At 50.3% G+C, this 22,653-nt stretch overlaps 1 protein-coding gene across 1 annotated transcript in view; it reads left to right on the top strand.

Moving 5' to 3' along the window:
• Positions 1-22,653, top strand: part of CELSR2 (cadherin EGF LAG seven-pass G-type receptor 2) — a 51,746-nt gene that overhangs the window by 22,193 nt on the left and 6,900 nt on the right. Inside the window, exons 3-23 of the mRNA XM_027856746.1 lie at positions 7,046-7,268; positions 8,629-8,744; positions 8,932-9,020; positions 11,055-11,212; positions 11,620-11,783; positions 11,927-12,052; positions 12,417-12,583; positions 12,862-13,158; positions 13,263-13,437; positions 13,614-13,755; positions 15,580-15,700; positions 16,035-16,218; positions 16,520-16,621; positions 17,692-17,786; positions 19,404-19,613; positions 20,093-20,276; positions 20,560-20,703; positions 20,906-21,086; positions 21,415-21,582; positions 21,926-22,052; positions 22,210-22,410. Of these exons, the coding sequence (XP_027712547.1) occupies positions 7,046-7,268; positions 8,629-8,744; positions 8,932-9,020; positions 11,055-11,212; positions 11,620-11,783; positions 11,927-12,052; positions 12,417-12,583; positions 12,862-13,158; positions 13,263-13,437; positions 13,614-13,755; positions 15,580-15,700; positions 16,035-16,218; positions 16,520-16,621; positions 17,692-17,786; positions 19,404-19,613; positions 20,093-20,276; positions 20,560-20,703; positions 20,906-21,086; positions 21,415-21,582; positions 21,926-22,052; positions 22,210-22,410 (3,374 nt within the window). The remainder of the gene's footprint in view (positions 1-7,045; positions 7,269-8,628; positions 8,745-8,931; positions 9,021-11,054; positions 11,213-11,619; positions 11,784-11,926; positions 12,053-12,416; positions 12,584-12,861; positions 13,159-13,262; positions 13,438-13,613; positions 13,756-15,579; positions 15,701-16,034; positions 16,219-16,519; positions 16,622-17,691; positions 17,787-19,403; positions 19,614-20,092; positions 20,277-20,559; positions 20,704-20,905; positions 21,087-21,414; positions 21,583-21,925; positions 22,053-22,209; positions 22,411-22,653) is intronic.

The raw sequence follows: 22,653 nt of genomic DNA, 5'->3' as shown, positions 1-22,653 counted from the left end.
GGGACTAGCCTAGCCCTTCCATACTTTAGATACTATATCTCTTTTAATGAAACCTAGGACTGCTTTAACTTGTACGGCTTCCACATCCTCTTGCTGAGAGACATCAAAGCCGCAGAGATAGCTTTGGAGTAATGTGGTTCAAGTCCTGCCTCTGACACAACCCGATGGTGTGACCCTGAACAAGTCATCTAACCTTTAATGCCCCAGGCGACTCTCCTAAGGCCATAAGCTGCAAGACAGTTGGAGGTTTACGTTGAGAGAAGAGGTTGGTTTTTTTTTTTTCAAACTAGGAGGTCGCTACACAAATGATATTACAGGTTTCAACCAAAAAAAAAAAAAACCCTCCTCTTGCTAACCCTTACTCAGTTTGTAGTCTACTTTAGATCCTGGAGTTTTTTGGCATGCGTTGTAACCCAGCCACATTTTCACTCACTACTGATGCAATTGATTGTTTAACCTAAGTACAAGACTTTACATTTATCCCTATTAATTTTGTATCATTAGCTTTAGCCCACTGTTCTTAGCTCATCGAGATATTTTTAGATCCTGATTCTGTAATCTAATGCATTATCAATTCCTTTTAGCTTTGTGTCATCAACATATTTGACAAGCATAATATAAATGTGAACTGTGACGTCAACTGAACTTGAGCCAAGGACTGAGGCTTGTGGTGCTCCACCAGAAACCTTAATCTGGGTGGACATCAATCCATTAGTAATCAACAGGCATTCTCTGGGTTGGGTAACTTGGGCAGTTTTTAATCCATCTTGTTATCTTGTCCTCTAATACTGTGGCTTCATCTTGTGAGAGATTTTTATTAGGTACCTTGCTGAAATCCAGATAATGCTAAGTGTCTGTCGATTTTACTGTTATAAAATTTCTCACGTACGCTGTATCCTTTCTCTCCTCTGACACTGCCACCAGCTTGGTGCAGACCCTCATCACCTTATCCCTAGACAACTGGAGTAGCTTCTGCTGGGTCTCCCTGCCATAAGTCTCCCCCATTCCAGTCCAAAGTACAGATCTGACCCTTTCACCTCAAGATTAAATATGAAATCTATGTTTGACAGTCAGAGTCCTTCATAACTGCCCTCCCTCACCTTTCCAGTCTTCTTACAGCTTATACCCCAGCACATACTCTTTAGTCCAGTAACTTCAGTCTCAGTCCAGTCTCCCAGCTGTTCCTCAAATGAGACTCTCTGTCTCTCAACTCCAGGCATTTTTATCAGTGACATCTATCTGCCATGTCTGGAACGCTCTCCTCATTTCTGCCTCCTGGCTTCCCTGGCTTCCTTCAACTCCAGCTAAGATCCCACCTTTTACAGGAAGCCTTTCCCAATTCCCCTTAATTCTAGTGCCTTTCTTTGTCTCCCCAGTGCTTAGTATGATGCCTGGCACATAGTAGGCATTTAACAAATGCTTGTTGACTGACTGACAGACTGGCACTCTAGTAGTCTCTAAATGCTGTCAAAAAAGAAAATTGTATTTGTCATATCTGGTTTTTAATGTACCCAGTGTCTCATAGTGATTACCTCTTCTCTTTTTAAATCACCACAAGCATTCTTTTTAATAAGCCACTCCAGAATTCTTCCTCACAACTGCCAACATTCTACCTTCTTTCCTCTCCCATTTTCCTAGCCTTCCTCTTTCCTCTCAAGTCAGTTCAGTTGGTCCCACATTTATTAGACTGCTGTTGTGTGCCAGGCACTGTGGGGATACAAAGACAAAAAAAAAAAATAGCCCGTCTTTAAGGAGTTTACATTCCAATTAAGGGAAAAAGTATGTACACAAATGAACAAATGTAAAACCTATAGAAAATAAATTCAGAAGGGAGAAATGGACAAACCTTAGTTTGTCTTAGATGTAGAGGGTGTGACAGGCAGATGTGACTAGAAGGAGAGGTGGGGCCAGATTGTGAAGGACTTTAAGTCCCAAGTAGAGGACTTTGTATTTTATCCTAGGGGCATTGACTTGGAATATCGGTAGAGAATGGATTGCAGTGAGGAAAGTCTGGTTTCAGGGAATCCAGTTAGGAAGAAACCGTCCTCTTCTCTATTTCCTTTCCCCCCAGCCAGCTTTTCCTCCCCAGAGTTCCTGGACTTCTCTGTCCCTTTGTTCCTGCTGCTCCCCACTCCCCACACACACATCAGGTCACACCTACTTATTCTGTTTGGGTCATGTCTGTCAAGAAGGATCCCCTCAGATGAGGAGATGGGTAAATGGCATAGGGGTAAGCAGCTCTGACAAGGGGGGATAGAGAGCCTGTGTGTAAACACTGGCCTTGGAGCAGACACGTACTTAGAGCCCTTCTGTCTCCCTAGCTAGTCTTTTCAGTCCCATCTTGCCTGCCAGGTTACTTTTCTACTGCAGGTAAAGAAGAAAAGAGGGAGAGGGGAAAGGGGTACATGAGGAGAGGGGAAGAGTGGTTTTTGTCCAGGAGAAGAGGAGGAGGAAGAGGAAGGGGCTGGGGTGGGAGGACAGCAGTTTCCATGGTAACAAGCCGGTCAGCAAGCGCAGGATCTGAGAACTCATCTCTAGAATCTGGGCCTGTTGGATTGGTTGGTTTGGGGGTGGGGGAGAGATAGGGAAGAGGATAGAGTAGATTGAGTAAGGGAATCAGAGATATGAGATAGGGACTAGGCCTATTATTCTACTAGACATTAATTATATTAATGGCTCTTTTAAAGCTAGGATAACCACAGTCCCTCATCAAGAGTCCACCTCTAGCCTCTCAGGCCTCCAGCCCCAGAGCATCCTCTGACCCCACAAGGGCCTCTATCTTGACTCCAGATCCCAAAAGAACCAGTGTTAAGTTCCCTGATTCTCCCTGTCTGGGCAACAGACTCAGTTTATAGTTAAATCCCATGCCCTTCCCCCACCTCTTGGTTATTCCTAGTTAATCTGAATGGGAAACTGGGTGTGTCTTGCCCCCAGGGAGAGAACCTGATCTTATTGTCTAACAATGACTGAAATTGAGGCAACTGGGAGAAGGAGACATTGAGCTAATATCCTCTGCTTCTGCCCAGAGAACCTTCTTTGGTAGTCTTGCTGCGGGCCTGGGGGCCATGGGCCTAGGCTTCTGAAGCTTACTTAGCACAGCTGTAACCTGTGTGGATGGGGTTTAAATTCCAAAATGAAATAAATTAGGTATGTGAAACTATCTAGTTGACATAGAAGGCTCAGAGAGAGCATTGGGGAGGGAAGGGGATAGAGTACCATCTATTCGTGAGGAGGGAGAATTGGAACAGTTTTGATATAATAGGGGATGATGGGAGAGTATGGGAGCAGCATAGAGAGATATGGAGTCAAGGAGGGGATGGTGCAGCATTTGTATGAAGGAAGAGGGATTATGGAGAGGATGGACCATAGATTTATAGGATCTGGAGCTACAAGAGGTTTTAGAGGTAATCTAGTACAATTCCCTCATTTTACATATGGTTTTTAAAATTTTTTTTTTTTACTTTTTTTTTCTTTTTTAGGCAATTGGGGTTAAGTGACTTGCCCAGGGTCACTCAGCTAGTAAGTGTCAAGTGTTTGATCTGAGACCGGATTTGAACTCAGGTCCTCCTGACTTCAGGGCCAATGCTGTATCCACTGCACCAACTTAGTTGCCCCCTCATTTTACATATGAAATAAAATAAGTCAGATTGCCTATGCTACAGAGAAGGATAATGGCTTCTGGTGGACAGTAATAATAATAACTCATATATATATATATATAGTCCTTTCAAGTTTGGAAAGTTGGCATAGATTTACCTCTCTACAAATTAAGTACTCTTTCCGCTATGCACATGTATGTTTGTACGTGTGTGTGAATGTGTGCATGTGTGTATGTGTAGGGCCGAAAGGATCATGGAAGTGTAGGAGAAATATGTGTAAATTGTGATAAAGGGTTCTGAAGATGATGGAGTACTCTGTGTTTGGCAAGGGGTGAGAGGTGGGCCTGGGTCCAGTGAGCTTTCCTGGATGGAGGAAATGATGTGTTTGTTGGTGGCAGGAATGAAACTAGTAGATAGGAGGTAAGCTAGGTGGTATAGTGGATAGAGCTCTGGCCTTGGAGTCAGGAGGACCTGAGTTCAAATCCAACCTCATGCACTTGACACTTACTAGCTGTGTGACCCTGGGCAAGTCACTTAACCCCAATTGCCTCCTCCCCCCAAAAAAAGAAACTAGTGGATAAGGAAAGATTGGAGATGATTAAGCAGGGGGATGACTTGGGGGACAATCTATATAGAAGATGGGATTAAGGGTGCATGTAGAGAAGTGGTTATCTATTCATTAAAGATGAGTCAAAGGAGGAGAGAATGGCTGTGATGTCCAAGGAAGGGGGAGGGGGAGGCCTGAGGAAAAGAGAAGGTTTGGAACCATCTCTTTGGGGAATGGAAATTGAGGAGGGAAGGATTGCCCTGCTGTGGTGAGGACTCAAGTGAGATTAGAAACATAAATTTGTAATGGACCCAGTCCTCTGGCTTGAGTGATTTCCCCTAGCTTTGTAAATCCACTGAAATTACAAGGGTTTCTTTTTTTCAAGCAAACCCTTGCCTATCTACACCTCGTATTTTTTATTTATGAAGTTGATTTTTAGACCTAGTTGCTTCCTATTAAATCTCATCCTGTTAGGTTTAGGAGAAGTAGTGGAGTGCAGTTTAATGAGGTCAGATTGAAATGAAAACAGATCACATTATCTATGTCATGTCATATTTTTATTTATTTTGTTAAATATTTCCTAAGTACATTTTGATCTGGTTTGGACACTGACTGGTGAGTTTTACTGCAGGTTTGACCCCTCAGGTATAGTGAGTAAAGAGCTGTCCTTGAAGTTAGAAAGTCTTGCCTGTGGCACATGAGACCATAGGACCCAGGGCAGATCGCTTTCCTTCCCAGTGCTCTAGGCCAGTGGCATCAAATTCAAATAGAAAATAGGGCCACTAAACCAGGGCATATTGACTTAGAAAATGTCAAGTTAACATTTTCCGTTTTTATTTATTTTGTTAAACATGTCCCAGTTGTGTGTTAGTCTGGTTAGGCCCTACTCCAGTGTTCTGGGCCTCTCCTTTAGGCAGCTCTCTCAGACTCAAAGTTGCAAGGGAAGGTATCAACCTGCATTGGCAGAGAGTATTTCCTCACTGTAGAGTTCTCTGTACCTATGAAATTCAAGGTTTAGTCTTCATCCTTATTAGATTTGACCCCACGTTCTAGGGAATTAGGATCTTTTTTCTTCCTGACTCTGCCATCTACTGTCCTAGACATTCTGACTAGCTTTGAGTTATCTGCAGACTTAGTCACGATGCCATCTCTGCTTTTTTCCAAGACTTCAGAAAGCATATTCAGTGGTACAGGATTGAATACAGAACCCTGGGGCTCTCTACTGGCGGTGCCTCACACTCACTTTGGACATTAACTACTGTTCTTCCAGTTAGGCCATTCAGTTGCTTTCACATCCATCTACCTGCATTGTTAACTGTCTGGAGCCTTCCTGCTCCAGCACCAGAGAAGTTGTCCCAGGTGCTGCCTGGGATGTTGTCCCTCCTCCCTCTGTTGCTTCATCAGGAATCCCTAGCTTCCTCCAGGGCCCAGCTCAGCTGCCTCTTCCTCTCAAAAACCTTGCCCTATTCTCCTGGTTGATGTTCCCTCCTTGCTCAGACAGGCACTGTGCCAAACCCTAGGGATACAAAGAACATAAAAACAGTCCCTGCCCATGAGGAGCTGACAGTTTGAATGGGAGAGACCCCATGCAAACATGCAAAGAACTCTGTGCATACAAGATCTACACAACATAAATGGGTGGTAATCTCAGAGGGTATACACTACCCTCTAGAACTGGGGAGACCACAAAGAACCTTTGCTGAAGGGGGGATTCAAGATGAGCCTTGAGGGAAGCCAGGCAGCAGAGCTAAGGAGGGAAAGTCTTCCGAGCATGGGGGACAGTGCATGCAAGGGTCATGTGGAAGGAGCTCCACGCAGGCCAATATTGCTGGAGCTCAGATTGTATAGAGAGGAGTAAAGTATAGCCTGGATGGTAGAAGGGGCCAGAATGTGAAGGAATTTAAATAAAGCACCAAACAGCATTTTGTATTTGATCCTGGAGACAGTAGGGAGCCACTGGAGTTTAGTCAGTCAAATGGTGACATGGTTACAGCGATCACTAGGGAGATCACTAGGGTAGCTGAATGGAGGATGGACTGCAGTGAGGAGAGACGTGAGGAGGGCAACCAACAAGAAGCCTGTTACAGTAGTCCAGAGAAGAGGTGATGGAACCTACACTGGGCTGTACATACTTCTCTGTGGACATTCTGCTAGCTTGGGTTCTAAGCTCTTTGAGGCCAGAGTCTTTTCTTTCAGTCTTCATAATGACCATCATATACTAAGAGCCTAACAAATGTTGGATTGGATTGAATTGGACACCTGTTAAGGAGTCACTGCAGTAATAAAGGTGTGAATTGGGATAATGGCAGGATGGAGGTGATAACTTCAGGAGACTTTTCAGAAGTAGAATGGTCAGGGTTGGATAACTTGTTGGACTTGAGAGGTGAGGGAGGGTTAAGGGGGAGTCAGACATGGCAAAACAGTGCCACCACAGGTCATAGAGAGGGAGCTGTGGGTGTGAAGGTGGGGGACATGGAGGATTGGGAGTTGGTCTAGATAGTGTGATGGGGCTTAGGGAATTAGGAAGATGAGAAAGCAGTGGAGTAGGGGCTATAAAGTTGAGGAGAGTGAGGGGATGGGAGATTATGGAAGAGAGAGGGCAGTGTATATATCTTTAAGGTTGAGGATTGTGTGAAGGATGGGGTTGCATATGTGTGGGGATCTGTGGATGAGACAATGTGTAGGGAAACAGATAGAGAGTATTGGAGAGTGAGTGGGGTTTGGGACATGGAGTGATAAGAAGGAGGATGTTGGAAGGACTGAGGCCCAGGTCCTGCTGAGTTTTTCCTTGTATCTTTCTGCATATCTGAGATCTTGGATGGTGGTATCCTTGGGTCAGTGGCTATGCTGCCGTGGGTACTGAGCTTGCTGTTTATCCCTACCTCTCCCATTGTCCCAGGCGAGCACTGTGAGGTGAGTGCCCGCTCAGGCCGATGTGCTCCCGGAGTCTGCAAGAATGGGGGCACCTGTGTCAACTTGTTGGTTGGCGGTTTCAAATGCGACTGCCCATCAGGTGACTATGAGAAACCTTATTGCCAAGTGACCACACGCAGCTTCCCGGCTCGATCCTTCCTCACCCTCCGAGGCCTTCGGCAGCGCTTCCATTTCACCCTGGCCCTCACGTAAGTGATGATGGGGAGAGGGCCTAGATTGGGGAGGGGCAGTCCCAGAGAAAAGGGATTGGGGGAACTGGGAGAAGAGTCTAAACTAGAAACTTGTGGGCTCCAGGCAGTGTTTGAAAATTGTATAACTTCTCCTCATCCTTATCCACAAGTTTAAAACTTGTGCCCTGCCCCACCATGTTTCTGAGAGGCAATGTGACATGGTGGATAGAGTGCTGAACTTTAATATCCCCCGTCTGACATTAAGTAGCTGTATGACCTTGGGCAAATCACTTACTTAACCTCTCTTGGACTCAATTTCCTCATCTGTAAAATGGAGATAATCATAGCATCTCCTTCTCAAGACTCTTGAGAAGACCTGAGATAATCTATGTAAAGCACTGTGGAAGATTTATAGTGCTATTTAGATGTGAGCTGTTACTATTAATGCTATTACTGTCCAATAGAGGCTATAACCCTTTTCTGTGACACATGGAATTTGACTTAGCACAAAATGAATATGTGCCATGAAGAGAGGACTTTGGGCACATTAAAAGTATGTGAATTGATAAGAATGGAGAGGTGGGGATTTGGAATTTCTGTTGGTTTGGGAAATTCCTAGTTGAGGACTCTCTGTCCACTACTCCTTCGTTACAGTTATCATCTCAGAGAGTTGCCCAGAGCCAGGAGTGGCTGGGGCTTGACTCAGAGGCGAGGCTTTCAGTCACATTTCTCTGGCTGCCCAGCACCACCTCTCTTGTGCATTTGTAATGTACCTAGAATTACACATAAAAACATGTGCTTACAAAAAACAGTTTGGAAAATATTCCTTGTTTTGGCCCTTGGATGTTGAGCTGTTTACTTTTCTTGGTCTTGTTCTGACTTGGAGTAGCAGGACAGTAATTCTCCCTGGCATTTCCACAGTGATTGATAATCCCATGAGTTTTCACATATGATCCTCACAACAACCCTCTCAGGTAGGCAGGGGGGTTGGTGGGATCTCTGTTTTACTCATGACTAACCTGAAACCTCGGGATGTTATCATGGTTGTCACACAAGTCATTGGCAGAGCTAAGCCTAGAACCCAGGTCTCCTGTGTTTTCACCTAGTGCAAGTTCATAACGAATCTGCTTCTGCTGGCTGTCTTCCCTGGGGAGTCCCCAGAGGAGAGGAGGCCCTTCCTTAGGGAAGGGGGCTACCTCCTGGTTCTTTGAATGTACCTACCCCCTTCCCATGCCTCTGCTCCCACAGTCCGCAGCCCTACAACTTGGATGCTCCTGTCCTCTGGGCAGGCCTGCTTACTCTCACACCCAGCTCATCTAGGGGTTCACTCTCTACAACATCCTGCATATTTCTTAGTCTCTCCCTACCCCCCAAGCAGGTTTGCCACAAAGGAGAGGGACGGGCTTCTTCTGTACAACGGGCGCTTCAATGAGAAGCATGACTTTGTGGCCCTTGAAGTGATTCAGGAGCAGGTCCAGCTCACTTTCTCTGCAGGTGTGCCTCTTCTTTTACCTTTGTTTGTCTTTCTTTGCCTCTTGCTGTCTCTCCAGGCCCCATGTATTCATCTTTGGCCTTGCTTACTTCTCCTGAGGACAGCATGTCATCCCAAAATGTACCCCTTCCTCCTACTTCATCAGCAGGTCCCAGAGGGCCTTGTTTCACTTTGTCTTCCTTTTCCCAGGGGAGTCAACGACCACCGTGTCTCCATTTGTCCCTGGAGGGGTCAGTGATGGCCAGTGGCACACTGTCCAACTTCAGTACTACAATAAGGTGAGGCTTGTCTGGACGCTGTCAGGAGGAGGGGACTGTTCCAGGAGCTCCGGCTCCTCTGGAATTGAGGCAGAGAAGCCTTAAGGGGGTCATGATGGCCTTCAGAGATGTGAAGGATTGTCATGGGGAAGGGGATCTGATTTGTTGTGCTTGGCTCCCCAGGGGGCAAAAATGTGACCAGTGGGTAGTCCCTTCAGAGAGGTAGATCTCAGGACTTCTTGTTTGACAGTTAGGGCTTTTGGCCACCAGAGTCAGCAGCATGACAGTGACTAGGGTGTTGGCTGCCATGGCAGCAGAGATGGCTTCAGCACCTGAGTCTTCCACATATCGGCCCTATGACCCTGGGAAAGTCCCGTCACTTCTCAGTTACTCTAGGCAATTTTTTTCCAATTATCTATTGCAGCACAGCTGCTGATCTGCTTTGGAAGAGGGAATGTCCTTACCAGGATTTCTCTACACCTCTGAACAAACAGAATAAATGAGAGCTGTCCCAAAGGAAAATGTGCTTCTTTGGGAAGTGGTGGGTTCCCCATTCCTGGAGGTATTCCCAAAAGGAGGCTGATTGACTGCTTGTGGGGGAAGGTACAGAATTGGACCAGATCTGGGGTCCAGGGATAAATTTCAGTGGGTCCGTGAACATGGGTGGCAGACTTGATTCCAGGAAGAGCTCCATGGGTTTCACCAGACTGCCACAAAGGTCTGCACTACAGAACTGTGTGTCACGTGAACTCATGGACAAGTGAACTCAAAAGTCTGAACAGACTTCTTCAGAATCTTGTTTTTATTGGTATCCTTTCTTTTACATCACTTTCATTTCATCCTTACTCCCCCCACTTATGAAGTTATTTCTTATAATAAAGATAATCTAATAGATGTATACATATGCATATATATACATATATATGAAATAATGATAAATAGAAAAAAGAAAAAGTAGTTCAGCAAAACCAGCCAACACATCAGCTGGGCCTGATAGTCTGTAGACATGACATGCCACACCTGTAGTCCTTCCTTTGCAGAGACTCAGCTATTCGGTTGAGTTTCTGTGACGGTCATTGTGTGTGTTCTTTCCTGGGTGCCATAGACTAGGGAGGTCTATGTCACAACCTAGGCCTTCCCCTGCCTCTCTGAATTCTTCCTAGTCTTAGACCACAGTGCTAGTCTGTTGCCTTGTGCATCATTTTTGTCCAGTGGTTCCCCAGTCCAGTCATCTGATATGTTTCCATAAAAAGTGAGCCTCTAAATATTTTGGTGGACCCGAGAACATACATTTTATCATTGTTGTCCTTGGGGGGGAAATACCTAGCAATGGGATGTTTGGATGAAAGAGCATGGATGTTTTGGTCACTTTCTCAGCCTGATTCCAAATTGTTTTCCAGACTGTTCAAGGCAGTCCCTAGCCCCACCAGCAGCGTATTCACATGTCTGTCCTGTCAGCTTCACTAGTTTGCTGGGTACGAGGTGAAACCTCAGCTGTTTGATTTAACCAACCATAAGTTTTGTGCTGTGGGTGTGGTGCTTAGCTATGAGGTTACAAAGATAGAAACCCAAGGAATAGTCTCTGCCTTCAAGGGCCTTGCATGCTTCTGAGGTGCTGCAAAATGAGGCAGCTGGGTTGCATAGTGGGTAGAGAGAGCTCTGGGAGTCAGGGAGTCCTGAGTTCAAATCCTGCTTCAATGAGACACTTGAGTTGTAGTGATGCTGAACCTCATTCTTTTCATGGATAGAAGTAAGGATAATAAAAGTACCCATCTCACAGCATTGTTGTAAGCACCAAAAAGATATAATCATGTAAATTGCTTTGCAAACTTAGATAAATGCTAACTCTAAATGGGCCGTCCTTCCTGCCAGGGCATTTGTTTGAGCAGGCCGTGCCTATCACCTCCCGCCATCTCTGTCGTCATCACCTGTAGCATCCCCTAAACGGTGTTACGGGGAGGACACAGTGAATGGATAAAGGGATTGAGTGTGCCTGGGTATTAGGGTGTCTGGCCAAGCCAGGTTGTGACCCCTTCCTCTCTTTCTCCTCCACAGCCACTGCTAGGCCGCTCTGGACTCCCACAAGGCCCCTCTGAACTTAAAGTGGCCGTGGTGACAGTAGATGACTGTGACCCTGGTGTGGCACTGCGTTTTGGATCTGTCTTGGGGAACTACTCCTGTGCTGCCCAGGGCACCCAGGCTGGCAGCAAGAAGTGAGAGGGGTGGGAGGCAGGGGCTGGGTGCCAGAGGGCTGGGCATGTTCTTCATATCTTTCCCTCTTCCCTGCCAGCCATGCTGAGTCTCAGGTGTGGGGCATGGAGGAGGAGAGGAGATGAGCAGGAAATGAAAGAAATCTAAGAGCCAAAGAATTAGGTTAGGGGACAGCAGAGGATTTATAGGGGCCTGAGTGCAGGTCAGGGCACTGTGACCAACTGTGGATGTTATCGTCGGCTCATCCTGAATCTTTGTGTCCCCCCATCACCAGTCCTGCCCAGGGTCTGCCAGTTGCCTCTTTTGGAGCCTAAGCTCAGACCAGCTAGAGGTCAGGGCCCAGGGAGGTTCAAGAATTCTACTACCTCCCTCTCCCCTTACTTCTACCCTTCTGTGATGTCTGGATCAGATCCCTGGATCTGACAGGTCCCCTGCTACTGGGAGGGGTCCCTGACCTGCCTGAGAGCTTTCCTATCCGTACCCGCCACTTTGTGGGCTGTATGCGAAACCTGCAGGTAGATGGCCGGCGTGTCGACATGGCTGACTTCATCGCCAACAACGGCACCATGCCCGGTATGAGGGGACAGGAGTGGGGAGACCGTAGGGGCGGGGGGACAGCGCTCCTTCACCACAGTGGAAGGGAGAGCCGGCTCCTGTCACTCTGCCAGGGGCTGCCCGGGCACCAGGCCCACCCTGAGACCCTCTGCCTCTTCCAGGGTGCCCAGCCAAGAAGAACGTGTGTGACAGCAACACCTGCCACAATGGGGGTACCTGTGTCAACCAGTGGGATACATTCAGCTGCGAGTGTCCTCTGGGCTACGGTGGCAAGAGCTGTGCCCAGGGTAAGCTGGCAGGTTAGGGCTGAATGTGGGGCAGGCTCCGCTCACTCTGGCCTCCTGCTCCTCCTCCAGGCTTGGGAGCCGGGATGTCTTAGACAGAGCACGTCTGTCTGTGGGTGGAAAAGCTTGCCTGGGCGAAGCTGCCCGGGGGTGGGCAGCAGAGGAGACAATGGGCCCAGTCAGACTGCGGGTCTGAGCTTGGCTCCCAGGGTGTGGTGGGAAGAGCATTGTGGGGCTGGGATTGAGGGTGAGTGGGCAGGGCAGGGATCTGCCACACATGGACAGCTATACCCTACACCCCCTTCCCCACGGCAGAAGAGTTCCCCTGATTGCTTCACCCGTTGTCTCATTTCCTTGACTTCTTCAGAGATGGCAAATCCTCAGCGCTTCCTGGGTAGGAGCCTAATGGCCTGGCATGGCGTGGCACTTCCTATCACCCAGTCCTGGCACCTCAGCCTCATGTTCCGTACGCGCCAAGCCGATGGTGTCCTGTTGCAGGGGATCACCAGAGGGCACAGTACCATCACCCTACAGGTAGACACTCAGAATGGGTTTGGCAAGGGGTCGGAATAGAGAAGAGGGGACGGATCCCTGGGATAAAAGCTGGGACAGGGCATTTGGATCAGAAATGGCATCGATACCTAGGAAGGCCCTTGTCTTCTTTGGGGTGGACAACAGTGCCATCTGCTGGACACACGCATTACAACCCTCTGTGCCCTTTTTGTAGGTTGACTGGTGGGTGGGTGGGTGGGCAAGGCAGATCAAAGCAGTTCCCAGACCTTTTTATCTTCTCTGCTCTCTCCCTGCCCCAGATGAGAGAGGGCCACGTGATGCTGAGTGTGGAGGGGACCGGTGTGCAGATGTCCTCTCTTCGGCTGGAGCCGGGCAGGGCTAACGATGGGGATTGGCACCATGTGCAGCTTGTGCTTGGAGTCAGTGGAGGTGCCCAAGAGCCTGGCCACGCTGTCCTATCATTTGACTATGGGCAGCAACAGACAGAAGGCAACCTCGGACCCCGGCTGCACGGACTCCACCTCACGAATGTCACAGTGGGCGGTGCGGTGGGACCTGGCGGAACTGTGGCCCAGGGCTTCCGGGGCTGCATGCAGGTGAGTGTTGGGGAGAAACTGCCCTTTCTCCTGGCAGCCTGCCCACTCGGACTGGCCCTGCCCTCCTCACTCTGAGGGATGGGAATACTGCCTCTTTTCCCCAGGGCGTGCGAGTGGGTGAGACCGCAGATGGTGCCAGCGGCCTTGACCCCGGCAGAGCAGAACGTGCCAATGTCGAGCAGGGCTGTAGCCTCCCTGATCCTTGTGACTCAAACCCCTGCCCCACTAACAGCTACTGCAGTGATGACTGGGACAGCTACTCCTGCAGCTGCGATCCTGGTACTGCACAGGGGCATAGTGGGGAGATGGATGGTCAGGCACTATGGGGAATAGGGGACCACAGAGAGACAGAGGGTGGGCCTATAGAGGGAGGGTGGGCCACTAGGGGAAGAGGAGGTGAGCATAAAAATGAGGCCAAGAGGACTAAGCCTTGATGGCTTAGTCTGTGGCCTCAGGTTACTACGGTGATAGCTGTGCCAATGTCTGTACCCTGAACCCCTGCGAGCACCAGTCCGTGTGTACCCGTAAGCCCAGTGCCCCTCATGGCTACACCTGCGAGTGTCCCCACAACTACTTCGGGCCGTACTGTGAGACCAGGTGCGTGGCCTTGGGTTGGGGCAGAGGGTCAGTAGTCTTCATGGGAGGCTGGAATGTTGTAGAGAGGATTTCCTATTGAGCAGGGGATGGGCCAGATGGCCTCAGAAATCCTTTCTAGTTCTTCTACATGAGTGGCCATATGGGGGCAAGAAACCTATCCTTGCCCTAAAATGAATGTGTTTAATAATCACTGACTGTGCAAGGCAGAGTCCAGCTGCTGTAGTGGACTGAGAGGCAGCCTCAGAGTGAGGAAGGCCTGGGTGCCAGTCCTGCCTTTGGCACATGTTGTCTTTCTGACCCTGGGTACCTCTCAGGTACAGGTCTGCATTGGTGAGAGGGAATGAATTCCTCATCAGGAATTCCTGATACCAGGGAAACATGGTTTAGTCCCTTTGGAATGTGCTGGACACTCTCTTAGGTTCTGGGGATGAAAAGACAATAATGACAGTCCCTGCTGTAGAGGCAGCACCATGGCACAACGGAGAGAATACTCAGCTTGGAGTCAGGAAGACCCAAGTTCAAATCCTGCATCACTCAGAAAGCTGTGTGACCTTGGGCAAGTCACTTAACCTTTTTAGTCTTGGTCTTGTCATCTGAAAAATGAGGAAAATAACAACATCTACTTCACTGAGTTGTTATGAGGGTCAAACAAGTTGTGTAAAGTGCTTTGCAAACCTTAGAGTACCATAAATATTAGTATTATTATTATAAAACTATGTCATGTTAGATGTTATTATTCAAGAAGCTTAGCAACTGGGGAGAGGGAGAGATAAGGAATAACTTCATCAGGGAATCACCGAGCATTTGTTAATTGTCTACTTGTGCCAGGTGTGGTACTAAGCTCTAGAGACACAAAGAAAGTAAAAAATATTGTCCTTGTCCTCAAGGTGCTTCCCTTGTAATGGGGGAGACCGAGTATAAATAATGATATACACCCAAAGTCTCTACAGAGCAGAAAAGGTGCTGGCACTGGGGGACAGGGCCATACCTCCTGTAGAAGGTGGGATTTAAATCTTGAAGGAAGCGTGAAAGATGAAGAGAGAGAAGTGAAAGAGGAGGGCCTTCCAGGCATAGGGGACAGCCAGGTCAAAGGCATGCCAGGGTGTGAGGAGCAGCGGCAAGGCCAGCGTGGCCAGATCAGAGCGTGGGGTGTTGGCAAGGACGAGCGAGAAGGGCTTGGGTTGTGAAGAGCTGGGCAGGCCAAATTGAGGACTCTCTACTGGGTCCTGGAGGTAATAGGGAGCCCCTGTGATCTTAGGGGGAAAGGGGCAGGACTAGGCAGACCTAGGCTTTGGTCAGATCCTTGAGACAGGGAGGCCAGTTAGGAGGCTATTGCAGTAGTCCAGACCAACCTGAATTAGGTAGTGGCCACACGAGTGGAGAGGAAGGGACACACAGGAGAGATGTTTGAAGGGAGAGACGACAGGGTCGACAATGGATGGGAGATGTGGGATGAGTGAGAGGGAGGGGCATTTGGGCTGAACCTCAAAGGATGTTCCAGACTTGGAGGGAAGGAGGGAGTACATTCCAGGTCTCAATGTGCTTCACACTGTATATTTAATCTGTGTGTCACACTGTGTCATAGATTTAGGGCTGGGAGGGACCTCCGAGGGCTCTAATACAGCTCACTCCATGGTGTGGAGGCCAGAGTAGGGAAGGGACTTTACTCAGGTCACACAAGGTATCACATAAGTCACATAAGTATCAGAGGCAGGTTGAATCCAGGTCATCTGACTGCTGAACCGATATTCTCTTCCACTGTGCCATTCTACTGTAAATGGTGCCGGATTTCCCCTTATGTCTCTGGGTGGCCTTTCTCTGCAGGATTGACCAGCCGTGCCCTCGAGGCTGGTGGGGACATCCCATGTGTGGCCCATGCAACTGTGACGTCAGCCAAGGCTTCGATCCTGACTGTAACAAGACAAGTGGAGAATGCCGTTGCAAGGTCACTAGCGCTGGCTGGCCTGTTGGGGCTACTCTGCAGACCTGCCTGACCCTACCCCTGCCCAAGGGGCCACTCACTGCCCACCCAAGGCCTTAGCTGCTGCATTAGGGCCACCGAGGAAGAATGTGGGAGGAGAGGAATGTTAGGCAAAAGGATAGGTAGGAAGTAAGAGGGACTTCCATTCAGACATGTGCCCTTCCACATGCCTCGGGGGCCAGGATTCTGCCCTGAAGGTCTGTACCGGAGAGTCATGGAGAGAGTGACAAGGGGAAGAGATGGTTGTGTCTGGCACTTCCTTCATCATCTCCCTTTCCTCTGCTCCCTCTCCCATTAGGAGAATCATTACCGGCCACTGGGTAGCCCTGCCTGCCTCCTGTGTGATTGTTACCCCACGGGTTCTCTGTCCCGGGTCTGTGATCCAGAGGACGGCCAGTGCCCTTGCAAGCCTGGAGTCATTGGGCGTCAGTGTGACCGCTGTGACAACCCCTTTGCTGAGGTGACAGCCAATGGCTGTGAAGGTGGGTGTACAGGTTATGGGAGATCAAGCTGGGGCCCCAAACTCTGCTTTGCAGCATCCTCCTTGGAGGGTCAGTGTGCAGAGAGCTCTGCCCAGTGAGCTGAGCACATCTCCAGACTTATCAGCTTCTGGGAAGACCTCAGGCCACTGCCTGCTAGCCCCTTCCCAGGGAAATAAAGAAGAGCGTACCCTTAAGGAAACTTTCTTTTGTCTTCTGACACATCTTCTGGAGAAGAAGATGGAGAGGACTTTCTGTGGTAGCCCTGTCCCCACCCCCAGTAACCTCGTCTCTCCCATTGCAGTGAATTATGACAGCTGCCCAAGGGCGATCGAAGCTGGCATCTGGTGGCCTCGGACCCGATTTGGGCTGCCCGCTGCAGCGCCGTGCCCCAAGGGCTCCTTCGGTAGGTTTTCCTGATTCTACGATGCCACCTCTACTTGGGCCCTCCTGACTGCTGACTCCTCTGACCTGAGTTCAGACATCCCATAGGTGAGGCCAGGGCTTCCTGGCTTCCTGCGGCTGCAGGGGAGCCACTGCTGATGTTCGGGGCCTGGCTCCCCAGACCGTCGGACAAGCTGCTGCAGCTCAGTTAGTTAAGAGATATTCACAGAGCGCCTGTGAGCACTGGGCATTGAACCGGCCTCCCTCCTCTGCCTGGTGTGTGCTTACTGTTAACTAACAGATGAACAAGGGTGCAGCAGCATAGGATGGTCCTGGGTGTGAGCTGGGTACCGTCCAGCTCAGCTGAGGATGGGCTGTTGGAGAGAGAGGGGTGGGTCCTGAAGGACCACTGGATAAAGGACTAACCTCAGAGCCAGAAGGCCTGGGTCAGGGTCTGCCTCTCATGCATCTTGGCTTTATGACCCTGGGCAAGTCCACTCATAGATCAGTGTTCTAGGCAGCTGTCTGAGACAGAGGTGGCAGCGAAGGTGCCTCCCTGTCAGGGTGGAGGGAGCTTCCTCACTGGGACATCCCTATTCCAGTGAAGCTGCAGGCCCAGGCCCAGGCCCTGCCCCTGCCCCTCAGGGGAGGGGTAAAAGGAGGCTAACCATTACCCTGTAGGTGGACTAGAGAATTTATGTAAAATGCTTACCAAAGCATCTGTACTTTCCTCAGTGGAAGAGCTTCTAGGGTGGGAATGCCCTGCGCCAGCGCAGGGGCAAATCCCAGCTTGTTAAGGCTTTAGGACATAAGTGCTTGGAGTTATCTAACTGGCCCAGCATTTTCCAGCTAGTAAGTATCTGAGGCAGAATTTGAATCCAGGTTTCCCTGAGTCCATCTGCAGCATGCTTTCTCCCATCTTACACTGCTTCTGTTGCTATTGATTTGATTAAGGAAGAGGGGCGAGAGCATGGATATGCACATGATCACTTGGAGGGTAGCACGAAGTGGGCCTGAGTCTCAAGAGAGCTCCCTCTTCCTCTTTCCTCCCCCTCCACACTGCGGCCCCTCATCCTGTCTGCTCCTCACCAGGGACAGCAGTACGGCACTGTGATGAACACCGAGGATGGTTGCCCCCCGACCTCTTCAACTGTACTTCGGTCACCTTCTCGGAGCTGAAGGGCTTTGTAAGTAGCTCTGCCTCTGTGGCCCACTCACTACCCACCTCGGAAAGGGAGAGAGTCCAGGGAACAGATGGACCCTGACACATTATGGGAAGGGAGGCCCTGGCCTCACATCCTGTCTCTGACAAGTCACAGCCTTCCCAGGCTTCAGGCCCTTCCTCGGGTCCTCCTTTTTAATATGAGAGGGTTGGACAAGATGACCTCTAAAGTCCATTCTGGATATATGACCCTTAGAGGGAGACCACCATAAGGACACTCGTTCTCAGCAGCCATGGTTTCTTGGCCATTAGCTCAAAAGGAAGTAATGCTGTATGGGAAGTAGAGTTTATAGGAAATATTGATTGTAGTTTCTTTTTTTTTTTAAATTTTCAGTTCCAGATTTGCTCCCTACCATCTCCCTTTTTCCACCCAAAGAAAGAAAAACAAAACCCATTTCAGATATGCATAGTAAAGCAAAACAAATGTCCTGCATTAGTGGGAATAGAGGCAACTGGATGGCACATTGGATAGAGCACTGGGCCTGGAGTCAGTAAGATCTGAGCACAAATTTGGCCTCACTTATTAGCTGTGTGACCCTGGACAAGTCACTTAACCTCTATTTGCCTCAGTTTCCTCGTCTATAAAATAGGGATAACAATACCTACCTCCCAGGGTTGTTGTGAGGATCAAATGAGATAATATTTGTAAAAAATGCTTAGCATAATGCCTGACACATAGTAGGTGCTCAGCAAATGTTTATCCTTCCCCTTTCTCCTTCAGAGTTCCTAAGTCTTTCAAAGTTGATTTGTCTTCACGGTATCCCTGTTAATGTATAAATGGTTCTCCTGGTTCTGCTCACTTGCCTCTGCATCATTTCATACAAGTCTTCCCAGGTTTCTCAGAAGCTATCCCTTGCCTCGTTTCTTACAGCGCAGTAGTATGCCATCACTCTCAAGGCTGTGCCTGGTTCAGCCATTGCCCACTTGATCCGCATTCCTTCAGCTCACAGTTCTTTGCCACCACAAACAGAACTGCTATAAATGTTTTTCTCTCTGTGGGTCCTTTCCCTCTTTCTTTGACCTCCTTGGGATCTAGATCCAGCAGTGGAATCCCTGGGTTTCCATGCCAGTTTCATAGCTTTTGGGGCATAGTTCAAACTGCCTTCCAGAATGGCTGGGCCAGTTCACAGCTCCACCGAGAGGGCCTCAGTGACCTGCTTTCCCACAGCAACTCCAACGTTGGTTATTCCCTTTTTCTTCAGCTTTGCCGGTGTCACTCCTACTCTCATTAACTCCCACAGACCACAGATTGCCTTCCGGCCCCCTTGCCTTCACAGGGAGAAGGAAGGGAGATGGTGGTCCTGCTCGTCAAAGACCCAAACCCCTGTATCCCCACTCGGGAAAGTAGTGCCCTTGTGGCAAATAGCAAACAGCGTGCTAGCCTGTGGTCCCAGACAAGGCCTCAAGCACACTCCTGATCCCATTTCCTCACCTCACAAATAATCACAGGAGCACCTCCCTCACCTGGCATCATGAGCCTTGGGTAAAATGCTCTCTCGGTGTTGATGCTTGTCATTATATTCCCCATCTCCTTGTGTTCCCCTCCCTCTGGTTTCTAATTCCACTGTGTCCATGTCCGCAGGCTGAACGGCTGCAGAGGAATGAGTCCGGCTTGGATGCTGGGCGCTCCCAGCGGCTGGCAGTGCTGCTCCGAAACGCCACACAGCACACGGCTGGCTACTTTGGCAGTGATGTCAAAGTGGCCTACCAGCTGGCCACTAAGCTGCTGGCCCACGAGAGTGTCCAGCGAGGCTTCGGGCTGGCTGCCACCCAGGATGTGCACTTCACAGAGGTGGGAGCGGGGCACTCAGCAGAGGGAGACCTCAGAGATGGAGGCAGGGGACTAGTCTCAGGATGGGCCAAGCAGCTCTAAAGTTAGGAGAGGTTCTCCCCAGGCAGATTCCCATCCAGGGCCTGGGGCAGAGCTGGGAGCTTTCCCTCTAGAAGCTCATGGTGTGGTCAGAGCAAGTACTTGTCAGAAGAAACGTGATCATGGCTCTTGGCAGATAGCTAGGTTAGATTGTTCAAAGAGGGAAAGACTTCCTGGAGGAAATGACCTTGGGGTTGATAAAGAAAGGAGGAGGTGCCTCATAGACAGGAGAAAGAAATCTCTCTCACACTGGGAGCTAATCCAGGTTCAGACTTAGGGACAGGGGAGGGGAGAATGTCCAAGAGTGGCCTTCCTTTGCCTGCTGCCATGCTGGGGAGTGGGTGAGGAGAGCTGGGCCTCCACAGCCTGATTCTGCTTCCTTCTGCTCCTCTCTCTCACAGAATCTGCTGAGGGTTGGCAGCGCCCTTCTAGACATTGGCAACAAGCGTCACTGGGAACTGATTCAGCAGACGGAGGGTGGCACAGCCTGGTTGCTGCACCACTATGAGGCCTATGCCAGTGCTCTTGCCCAGAATATGCGCCACACCTACCTGAGCCCATTTACCATCATCACACCCAACATTGGTCAGGGCAGAGTCCTATGGGGGACCAGGGTGGAGGTGGGGATGGGGAGACTGAGGCTAGCCCATTCAGCAATTAAAAAGGAAAGTCTGAAGGGTTGGCATGGAGCCAGGAAGGTGAGGGCAGGGCAGGTGGAACGGGTATCCTTGTAGTGTAGGGACTGGAGTCCTTCTGGGAAACTAATGAGTCTCACAATAGATATTTTGAGTAAAAGAGAACCTCTGGGCTCTAGTTCACGCCTTAAGGCTAGGGAGACCTGACCTATCATGTCTTCCCCTTCCCCTAGTCATTTCGGTTGTGCGCCTGGACAAGGGGAACTTTGCTGGGGCCAAGCTGCCCCACTACGAGGCACTTCGGGGGGAGCGGCCTCCTGACCTTGAGACAACTGTCATCCTCCCTGAATCTGTTTTTAAGCCAACAGAAAGTCAAGGTTAGAGTGGAGGGGGTGACCTCTTAGGAGGGGGTATGGAGGGGTGTATTCAAAGGCAGAGGACTTGAGGGGTTGGGAGTAGAGGGATCAGAGGTCATGGGGAAGAATCTGTGCAGGCCTGGGGACCATATTGGGGGAGGTGTCTTATGGGAAGGGGAAAGGGAGGCCTTTGAGCTGAAAGTCTCACTGTTGTCCTCCTCAGACCATCATCCAGTAAGTGGGCCAGTGGTGCCAGGTGAGGCTCGGGAGCAAGAGGAGCTGGGGCGGCGGCAGAGGAGACATCCAGAGCTAAGCCAGGGCCAGGCAGTGGCCAGCGTGATCATCTATCGCACCCTGGCTGGACTGCTGCCCCACAACTATGACCCTGACAAGCGCAGTCTTCGGTGAGCTCAGCGTGGCTGCCCTGCCCTTATTCTGATGAATAACTGGGGAGGGGGATGGAGACCAGGCAGGTAGGGCCATCCTAATAATTGGGGTTGTGGCTGTGATAGGGTCAGTTAACATAGCTGGCGTTCAGATAGTGCTTTAAGGTTGACAAAGTGCGTCCCTTATATCATTCGATCCTCACGACCACCCTGTCAGAGTGTGTGCAGGGGATGTGTAGGGCTGTGTGTTAGTGTGTATAAGAAAGTGGAGCAGCAGTATGTGTGTGCATATGTGCGTATGGCCCCTGCATGGCCCTGGGGGCCCTGTCTCCTTCCTCCCCACTAGGGTCCCCAAACGTCCTGTCATCAACACACCGGTGGTGAGCATCAGCGTCCACGACGATGAGGAGCAGCTGCCGCGGGCTCTGGACAAGCCTGTCACCGTGCAGTTTCGGCTTCTGGAGACTGAGGAGCGCTCGAAACCCATCTGTGTCTTCTGGAATCACTCGATTCTGTGAGCTGGGGCCAAGAGTGGAATGGTGTCCAGCAAAGCCTGGGGCCTGGATGCTTCCTCTGCCCTGCCTCCTTCCCTTCCCTTCCCTTCCCTTTGTGGTCACTTAAGCCACTAGTGGCAAGGACTTGGTGGCTGGGCCACACACTGAGCAAGGCCCCTGATCCTGTTCCCCTCTGTCCCCACACTGCACCCCCCCGTCAGAACACAAAGTCTGCCATGGAGCTGCAGGAAGCTGGATGTGTGAGCACGGAGGGTTCCACAGGCAGAACACCAGTCCCCTTCCCCCAGCTCCGTGCCTTGGTGACCCCAGACCTGATGTCCTGCTTCCCTTACCTTCCCCCAGGGTGAGCGGGACGGGTGGCTGGTCAGCCCGGGGCTGTGAGGTGGTCTTCAGGAACGAGAGCCACGTCAGCTGCCAGTGTAACCACATGACCAGCTTCGCAGTGCTCATGGATGTGTCCCGCCGGGAGGTGGGAGTTGTGACATTGGAAGGAGGGAGGAAGTTGTGGGACTGGGGGGTGAGGATGGGGGGGCATGGGATGGAAGTATAGACAGGCTCCTGTGGGAGAGAGGAGTGAATACCCTCTGCCCTCCTGATGCCCTGATCGGTCCTCCCTTGCCCTGCAGAATGGGGAGATCCTGCCCCTGAAGACAGTGACATATGCAGCCCTGGGTGTGACCCTGGCTGCCGTGCTCCTCACCTTTGTCTTCCTCACCTCCTTGCGGGCCCTGCGCTCCAACCAGCATGGCATCCGTAGGAACCTGGTCGCCGCCCTCGGCCTGGCCCAGCTTGTCTTCCTGCTGGGTATCAATCAGGCTGACCTGCCAGTGAGTGTCCTCCTGCCTTCTCTACGTCCCCTTCCCTCAGCCAAAGTCCTTGGCTCCCCAGAGGCCCTCCCCCTAAATCAATCCCTTCTTGATTCCCTGGCCCTCCTTCCATGATTCTGTGTTGCCCCCTTAGCTCCCTACACACACACAGACACACACAGACACACACACACACACAGACACACACACACACACATATGCGCGCTCTCTCTCTCTCTCTCTCTCTCTCTCTCTCTCTCTCTC

The sequence above is a fragment of the Vombatus ursinus genome, unplaced genomic scaffold, assembly GCF_900497805.2.
Source record: "Vombatus ursinus unplaced genomic scaffold, bare-nosed wombat genome assembly UNPS02011613.1, whole genome shotgun sequence".
Taxonomy (NCBI): Eukaryota; Metazoa; Chordata; class Mammalia; order Diprotodontia; family Vombatidae; genus Vombatus; species Vombatus ursinus.
Note: the sequence above shows the minus strand (reverse complement) of the source record. Positions and strands in the feature narration are given on the sequence as shown.